The 9628-nt window shown below is 33.4% G+C and overlaps 1 protein-coding gene across 1 annotated transcript; it reads right to left on the bottom strand.

Annotated features, from left to right (window-relative positions):
- Positions 1 to 6625: 6625 nt before the first annotated feature.
- On the bottom strand, positions 6626 to 9579 carry LOC117318885. Its single transcript, XM_033873812.1, has 3 exons — positions 9480 to 9579; positions 7981 to 8091; positions 6626 to 7104 (listed from the first exon to the last, which is right to left on the bottom strand). Exons 1-3 carry the CDS (start codon positions 9543 to 9545, stop codon positions 6967 to 6969), a joined length of 315 nt encoding a protein of 104 aa, XP_033729703.1. The 5' UTR covers positions 9546 to 9579; the 3' UTR covers positions 6626 to 6966.
- Positions 9580 to 9628: the final 49 nt, after the last annotated feature.

Consider the following 9628-nt stretch of genomic DNA (forward strand, 5'->3'; position numbering starts at 1 on the left):
GATTTTAATTTAGTTCTGAACCTAGAGTTAGACTATGATAGTAGTTACAGAAATGTTAATAATAGTAATGCTAGAGATAAGGTTTTGAAAATGATTGAGAATTTTGATTTGATTGATATTTACAGGGAATATATTCCAACAAGCAGGAGATACACCTGGCGTAGAAGTAACCCTATCAAACAGGCTAGGTTAGATTTTTTTCTTGTTTCAGAGAACCTTTTATCAAGTATAACAAACTCTAGAATCGACGCTGGCTATAGATCAGATCATTCTGCCCCCATTATTACTTTAAAACTAAATGAATTTAAGAAAGGCAAAGGTCTCTGGAAACTTAATAACTCCTTTTTACATGACCCTGAATATATAAATATTGTTAAAAATTGTATTGAAAATATTAAGTTACAATACTGCTTACCTGTTTACAATTTCGAGTCTGTTAAAAATATTCCAGATAGTGATATACAGTTAGTGATAAATGACCAACTTTTTTTGGAGACTCTATTAATGGAAATAAGGGGTAGGTCTATATCATACTCATCTTACAGGAAAAAGCAAACTAATCTCAGGGAGGAAGAAATAAAGAAATGCATAGCAATAATAGATGCTGAAGAAAACCCAGATCTTGAGTTATTAAATGAGCAAAAAAGGGAATTGGAATATATCCGAATAAAGAGGATTAGGGGCAGCATAATCAGATCCAGGGCCAAATGGGTAGAAGAGGGAGAAAAACCAACATCTTACTTTTTCAATCTTGAAAATAGAAATTATACCTCTAAAATCATCCCAAAAATTCAGAAAGATAACAATGATATTATTACAAAGCAAGATGATATTTTAGAAGAAGTTAAATTTTTTTATGACAATTTATATAGATTTAGGGAGGTTGATGATGTTAATTTAGAAATACATCTTCAAAATTGTAATGTTCCAAAACTTAATAACAATGAATCTAACAGCTTAGAGGGTAAAATAACACATGATGAAGCTGGGAAAACTCTTAAGGAAATGAAAAATAACAAAAGTCCAGTGTCAGATGGCTTCACCTCAGAATTTTGTATTTTGGAAAATTTAGGTAATTTTGTTGTACGTTCGATAAATTATGGTTTTACAATTGGTCAGCTTTCAGTTACGCAAAGACATGGTGTTATTACTTGCATCCCCAAGGGAGATAAACCACGACATTTCTTAAAAAATTGGAGACCTATTACTCTTTTAAACATTACTTATAAAATTGCCTCTGGGGTTATCACACGTCGTTTTAAAACAGTATTGGGAAAAATTATAAGCGAAGACCAGACAGGATTTTTATCGGGGCGGTACATTGGGGAAAATATTCGCACAGTTAACGACATTATGCAGTTTGCAGAAGATCACAACATTCCAGGAATGTTAATGCTTATAGACTTTGAAAAAGCTTTTGATTCGGTCTCATGGGAATTCGTAGATAAAAGTACTTAGCTATTTTAATTTTGGGGAAGACGCAAGAAAGTGGGTAAAGATTTTTCATTATAACATTAGTGCATCAGTTAATCAGGGGGGCAATATTTCTCAGTGTATTAAAATTGAACGTGGATGTCGTCAAGGCGATCCAATCGCACCATACATTTTCATTCTTTGTGCTGAAGTCCTAGCAGCAAAAATAAAAAACAATAACCTTATTAAAGGTATCAATGTTGATAACTCTGTCATTTTAAATGTGCAATATGCAGACGACACTGGGCTGATATTGGATGGGTCTGAGGGGTCTTTGAGGGAATCTATCTTTGAACTGAAGAATTATGCAAAAATATCTGGACTAAACATTAATACTAGTAAAACCCAGGTTATATGGATAGGGAGTAGGATATATAGTCAAGATACTTTTATGCCAGAAGCTAATTTACAGTGGGGAAGAGATAAGTTCACATTTTTAGGGATAGACTTTTCTGTAGACTTAAGTCAAATTCCAAAAATGAACTTTGATAAAAAAATCGTAAAACTTAAGGCAATGATTCAAACATGGAAGAGACGAACCTTAACTCCATTAGGGAGGATTAATATTATTAAGTCATTGCTAATTTCACAACTGAATTATTTGTTTTTAAATTTGCCAAATCCACCAGAAAAATATATTTCTCTTTTAAGCTCACTACTCTTTGATTATTTGTGGAACGGTAAATGTCATAAGATAAAAAAAGATGTGGTCGTTCAAAACTATATGGAAGGGGGGTTAAAGATGATTGATGTTCATGCTTTCATTAATTCCCTGAAGCTAAGTTGGGTTAGAAGAATTGCTCAGTCATCAGGCAAAAGGAAATTTTTGTTGAATACAATTATTGACCCCAAAAAGCTGTTTAATTGTGGAAAAGAATATATCAAATTAAGTCGTCACAGATGCAACAATCTATTTTGGAAAGATGTTTTAAAAGCATGGGGCAGACTCAAGAACTCGGAATTTATGAATTGTACTAGACAAGATTCTATCTTAAAATCTCCTCTTTGGTATAATAATGATATCCAGGTTAATAACAAATTTGTTTTTTATTCAAACTGGTTTAAGGCGGGTATGTTTACATTGAATGATATGATAAAGAATGCAGACAATTTGAACTTTTTATCCTTTGATGAGTTTTTATATAATTTTCAAATTAATACAAACTTTTTGCAGTATCATGGACTAGTTTCTGCTATCCAGTGCTTTTTAAGTAAACATGATTTCCTGTGGGAAAAACCTTCTCAGCCTTTTGTACCACTCCTATGGGATATATTCTTCAAGAGTAACAGAGGTTCTGAAGATTTTTATAATGGTATTATTGCACCCATGACAGTGCCTACTGGAGTCATAAAATGGAATCAGGACTATGATATAGATAAAGAAAAATGGACAAAAATATTTAAATTACCTTTTGTTGTCACAAAAAATTCAAAACTACAATGGTTCCAGGTTAGAATTATACATAATATTCTGGTAACAAATACTTTTCTTTTTAAAGTCACCTCTATTAGAGCTTAGTGGTTAAATTTTTAATACATTAATTAGACCTTATTGTTTTGCCAAGTCCCTGGCATAGCCTCATTAGCTCTTTGCATTAGTTACTTACTTAATCTAGTTATACAGTCTCTCTCTCTCTCTCTCTCTCTCTCTCTCTCTCTCTCTCTCTCTCTCTCTCTCTCTCTCTCTCTCTCTCTCTCTCTCTCTCTCTCTCTCTCGCTCTCTCTCTCTGAAGGAGTGTAAGCTGTGAGAGTGACTAGCTAACTTATATTATATAATCACCTGCGTTGTTTTTTTAAGAAAAATGATGTGATGATTGAAGATGAAGTTCAATTTAGTGAGGTTATTATCACTGATATATTAAATGTATAATGCGAATATGATGTACAATGTATGATGATCAAATAAGGATGATGAGGGTGGGATGTAAGAACAAGATTATGTGTTCTGAACGACAATAAAGATGTAAGTGAAGTATAGAATGATGAAAGGTTGCTAAGGATTGTTGTTCATGATGATGATGATGAGGATGAGGATGATGATGATGATGGATGATGATGATGATGATATCGTTTGTCATCGAGTGTGGATCGCAATAATGATGTTACATTTGTGGATGATAAAGATGATGATGATGATGATGATGATGATGTAGATGTATCTGGATGATGATGATGTATTTAGGATGATGAGGATGATGATGGTGATGATGATGATGATGATGATGAATGATAAAGATAATGATGATGTATATGTACATGTATCTGGATGATGATGTATTTAGGAGGATGAGGATGATAGGATTATGATAATGTAGAAGATGCATATCTGGATGATGATGATGATGATGCGTATGGAGATTGATGATGATATACTTATAATTATGATGCTGAAGATGATGATTATTATACATGGATGATGATGAAATCAGGTGATAGTTTTATTTTATACATAATGTTGATGGTGTGTTTGTGTGTGTGTGAGAGATCGTATGTCTTTTTTGTTTATATGCAAAAAATGGTGAGAAATAAAAAATTACAAAAAAAAAAGTATGAAGTTTTCCTCAGTGTTGTAAAGCATAGAATCCAATAATACCACCTAGATTTCAGACCATGACAAATATCAGGGACTTGTTTGCTTTCGCTCTTGAGAAGTAATCGATGATTTTTCGGAAACTGGATGCATATGTTCCCGTAGTCCTTAGTGGTGACGTACAATTTTGAGTCTGATCTTGAAAGTAAAATAGACGAAAGGCGGCCGTCCCGTCTGTTTACAGTTGAAGTTATCGTTATTTCTTGGGAAGTACTTGGAAGATTGTTCTGAAATTTGATATGTAGGTTCCGATCAGCCATATCAGCCGTCGACCTGATAAAGCCCTCGGTCTGATATTGGGTTCTCTTTTTGCCCGTCACCATGTTTTATTCTGTTTATCATATACTTAGAAACTGAATGTTTGATTCAAAATTTTAACAAAACAACAACAAATGCTGATGATAAACAATTGATATATATAATAATTAAGTTGAAGCAACAAATGTAAACTCCTTCTGTTTGTTTTTGGCGATTTGTTTGTCTTAAACAGAAAAATGGTATTATTTAAGTCATAGGAAACTATAACTGTTATCTTGCGCACGTTTCCCCTCTGACATTTTTAATGGTGCGATTGTCTGCTGAGTTATAAATCGGAACACCTCGTACGATTTCGTCAAGGTTATCTAAGCGAACACACACGAGGAATTTCGAAAGCTGTCATATGTTTTTTTCGGAGATTCTCCTGGGATCTCTAGCTCATGTATAGATGCCATTTGTTTTGATTGACGCTACTTTAAAAATGGTCCGTTTTGACATGCTCAGTTAATTTATTGTTAAATTATTAAATCATTGGTCCATCAGTTTGGAGTTTTAGTCAAATAATCTGAAATTGAAAAAAGGCACAGCTTTTCCTCAACATATTTGTATCATCTTTATCTTTTATTTGTTAAGTGTATTTATAGGTCGGCTGAGATGGCTACATAGTTGGTTGTATATAGGAATATAGTAAGGACAGCTGCCCTATCACTGGACGAGAACTAGCCAGAGAGGGTCACCTTAAGTTGTATTTCCAAACTTTCTGCCACAAAAGAGTGTTCATAGGGAGAATGTATGCAATATAATTTTAGTAGAATTATCTGCTTGACTCCATTTAATTATCTACCAAACATTGCAGTAATCTTATGAATGTGGTGAATTTCATTTCACTGGCAGACAAAACCATATGCCCAACATCAAATTTAAACAAAAGTTTCTGGGTTTATGAAACATTTATGGTTAATTCTTATCAACCAGAATATGTAAGTGGCAAATTTATTCACGCTAGGATGGTGAGAGGTAGGTTTCCTATTATACCTTGTTTCTTGTACGCAAAATCCAGTAATGTCGGTATTTGGTTATTATTTTAAGTTGGCATTTCAATTTAGATTATTTCTAAATCATCGATATTATACCTGGCAAATATGTAATGATACAGCAGTACACCCTGGACACCGGAATACATACACATTTTGGAAGGTAATATCCTTTTTATCATCGGGTCACTATTTTCTAAACTTGAATATTTGTATTATTAAGTTTAAAAAGTTCAAATACTGAACAAAACATTTAGGGATAAGCATAAACATTGAAAACCCAATCATATATTCTGAATATATACATATGTCAACTACAGCAGGAGGAAGATACACAGTAATAGGGCATGAGTATTCCACTGCCAGACGAAATAATATCCCCAACATCGATTATCAACAAAAGTTTCGGGGTAAATGAAACATGTTTAATTATTCAATTATTATCAATCAGAATATATAAGTGGAAAACGTATTCATGTTAAGATAATGAGAGGTAAGTTTCCTCTTACAACTTGCTTCGTGTACACCAAATTCAGTAATGTAAGTATGTCTGAAGTACCCATTACGGCAAATTTTGAAAGGTTATATTATTTTATATTCATTTGGCCGCTATTTCCCTCTAAACGTAAACATTTGTATTTTCATTCAAATAGGAAGTTAAAAATATGCGTGAACTTTTAAAACTGAATCATATATTCTGATTATCTATACACACAGTGGTTGGCTTGCACAACGTCACGGTGTGCGCACAGAACATGAACTAAGCAGACAGAATGTTTTAGTACGTTGTGCAGTCAAGTAATTGTACTACGTTGATTTTCCTGTCATGTCATAGGTCATATCTTGTTAACAAGCCACCAATGTAGTGATGAGGTTTGTGAGAGACTAACTATCAGCCGACGAGAGGAAATTTATCTGGATAAGGGGGGATTATAATACATGACTCTGATAACTGGTAATGTCTGCTGATATACTGACAACACGAAAGTGCTGTGATCGGCAAAAAATAACAATGACGTTTTCGGGAGTGCTTTCATCAAGGAATCGTCCGCTGATCAACCAGAATTCAATAGAAAAAAATTACCACACCACTTTGAAGTTTGAAAATTTTGAAGAAAATTAGTCATTAGAACAAAACACATAACAGCAAAATGCTTTTGAAAACAAAGTTTTCAACAGGAAATTGAGTAATTGACACTGCTTATCGGAATAATCAAACACCAGTCATTTGTGATTAGAAAGACATTAGAAAGATAATAAAAGACACATAATTCACAACTGTATTTTTATTTATCAAGGTTTAATACATACTTTAAAGTTTCTATTTCGATTGGCTAAAATTTTATTTCTCTGGCTGGTTATTCTATAAGACAAAATAATTCAAATATTGATTTATGTTCCTAAATAGTTCACATGATGCACATAACTCGTATATATGTTAAATGACTTTGAGCCTCTTTAGTTATGTAAAACAAATTATGTCATTAATCAACCAGTTTTCGAGGTGTGATATTCACTTTGTCCGAAAGCCGTGTTTCACCACCATCAGCTTGTTATTCCAATGTTATTTTAAATAAAACCCCGATAAAGCTTATCACCACACTGGTATGTCTAATTGAAGTTTTCAATGGGGGTTCCTAATACTTGGTTCACCATGACGCCAGTGAAAGCCGGGTTTGGAGGATTGGCAGGAGGCAAAATGAATGTCTTCACATGGATGTAGGTCATCCCTATGTTACCGATGTGAATCTGTAACAAAATATTGATATGTCAGATTACCTTAGTGTAACGGAGGGATTATTCATTGTGCATGGTCGGGTTTTCATCGCGAGACTCGTGTATACATATACAAGGGACCACCAATGCCAAAACCCAAAAGTTAAAGTTGCCTGACCTTGAGGTAATTTATGCATTCTTGGTCAAAGGAAAGGTGTCAAGCTCCTGTGATTATAAATGTTGTTAATCAATTAGCACTAAACAAGTCTTAATTAAAAGTACGATTTTGAAGAGTTATTGTTCTTTTGTTTGACATTAATTAAGATCATTTGTGATTTAATTCAAACTATTCAAAATAAATACAAGTGAACCCTTGTAAAAGTACAATCTAATTAAAATATAGATGTTCATTCTCACTACGTTACATGAACATCTAACGACATCGCATATAAGGGGTCATGTTCTAGTGACCTTTGCTATCTCAATTTCATTTTCAGGGCAAATTGCCATTTTTTCGATGTCATCGATCTCGCCCATTCGTCACATTATGCATCTGAAGCAAACCATTTCGGTTTAGTATGTATATAGCTACAGTGTTTATGCTTCGTTGGAAGAAATAACTTGAAACAGATTGATAGATTATTCAAGCTATGCACTCAATTCATACTATTTCGCACATTCACCTCCAAGATTCTGTAAGTAGTAACTTGATTGGTTAATCCAAAAGGTCATCCTGGTGTGACCCTTTTTGCGATGTCGTTTGATGTTCATGTAACGTAGTGAGAATGACCATCTAGATCAATTAGATTGGTAATGTATTTCTGTTGAACAGTACATGACAGAATCATTTAACAATTACATTACGTTATGCTGTCCTGATTGAATGTGGTAAAAAAACGTTTTTCTCACCTTGATGATTAAGTTTCTTCCTTGAATCATATTTGTCTGCTCGATATATTGAACAGCATCAAAATTTTGGAATATTTGAGCGCTAAGGAAATTTGACACAGTATCTTGAAGCTAAATTAATAAAACATAAAAATCTTAAATAATATTTGTTCATCAAAAGTGGGCGTGGCGTCTTTGTCATGTAACAATACAGAAATGATATAATATCAATATGAACATCATTGTTAACATCTGATACAAGTATGCAAGTACTGTACACCCAGTTTTTACCCTTAGTAAGGCCTTACTGTAGGTTGTCACTTCAAACTTGTTTGTATTGCATAATTTCTAATATGTTTGTAGTGTATGAGTATGCATGTTTCACATCATATTGACCACTTGCCCCTGCGTGGGCCCACTTTATGGTTTAATAAAATTTGAATTTGAATTTGAACATGAATTTGATATGCTTCTCACATAAATGCCAAAACATCTTTTATTGGTATAACAGTGGTTGGATCGCACGATATGCGGTATGTGTACGACGTCTGAACGAAGTGCCTACGATAGAATAAATGTGCGATTGCAAGAGAATGTTCTCATGATCAGTGATCGAAATGAGGTACATTTACGTGCGCACGATGTCTGCACGGTATGCGGACGATGTATGCTGAATGTGCGCAATATGTATTTGGTGCTTTATGCGATCACAAAAGTGCAATTAAGAAAAACATAAGCTCCGCAAAGTCTAGTTTTAATTCAAACTTATCAATTTAATAACAAAATGACGAGAAATGTTCGGAAAAGTAGGCGATAGTACTGTAATTCAACTGTATATAAAGGGATTTGCATTTGTAATTTGTACTTGTTTCGTGATAAAGGGACGGATTGCCTCAAAAATTTTACAACTTGACTGTACTGTCGTTATTTCTACAAGACGCCATAGATAACAGTAATAGTAATAATAACAGTGTAAAATGAAAGCGCTAATGCTTAAGTGTACGTGTTGTTCTAATTTATGATGATTTATTCAATACTTAACATTATTCGCAAAAAAGCGTCACTGACTCATGTAAACGCGTACTCATAGGATATTTGTTATGGTATAAACTCGTGTATTGCTATATTTTAACATTTGAATATTTATTAGAAGACATCCGTTTAATGAGTACAAAATTTACAGTTAGAGTGGTTTTACTCATAGAATCTACGATTCGTGTGAAAATGTACGGTCACTTATCAGGGAAATAATTCTCAAGTTGAATACATCAATTAAAACGATTTATTTTTGTTCATGTATGAACCAATTTTTGATTTCGTGTAATTTTGAAACCGTATTTGACACTAGGTACAAGCAACATCGACCGGTCTTTTTACATATACATCAAGTAAGGCAAGATTACAATATATATTTGGAATGCTGATTGCATGTTAATACTGTTTCATATCACTTGACGAATTCCCTTTTAAATAGTGACGATAGTCAGTGAAAGAAAATACGATTTAAAAATGTAACTCACAGCTTCCGCTATCCCTCGGATTTCATCATTTGCTTCCTGAACAACTCCAAAGCTCGCAATCGGCATCTTGTCTTCAACCTATACATATAATAACCCAATAGCCATTAGTAAATTGTAGGAAATGTCATTAGAACTTCAACATTTACTTA

The sequence above is a fragment of the Pecten maximus genome, unplaced genomic scaffold (assembly GCF_902652985.1).
Source record: "Pecten maximus unplaced genomic scaffold, xPecMax1.1, whole genome shotgun sequence".
In the NCBI taxonomy this organism is placed as follows: Eukaryota; Metazoa; Mollusca; class Bivalvia; order Pectinida; family Pectinidae; genus Pecten; species Pecten maximus.

Bases quoted from the DNA above. Each gene is read 5' to 3' on its own strand.
- LOC117318885 (XM_033873812.1), bottom strand. From the start codon at position 9,545: ATGCCGATTGCGAGCTTTGGAGTTGTTCAGGAAGCAAATGATGAAATC. The intron at 8,092-9,479 runs GTGAGTTACATT...TTATTAATTTAG, and splicing joins TCCGAGGGATAGCGGAAGCT to CTTCAAGATACTGTGTCAAA. The intron at 7,105-7,980 runs GTGAGAAAAACG...ATTTTGTTACAG, and splicing joins GAAGAAACTTAATCATCAAG to ATTCACATCGGTAACATAGG.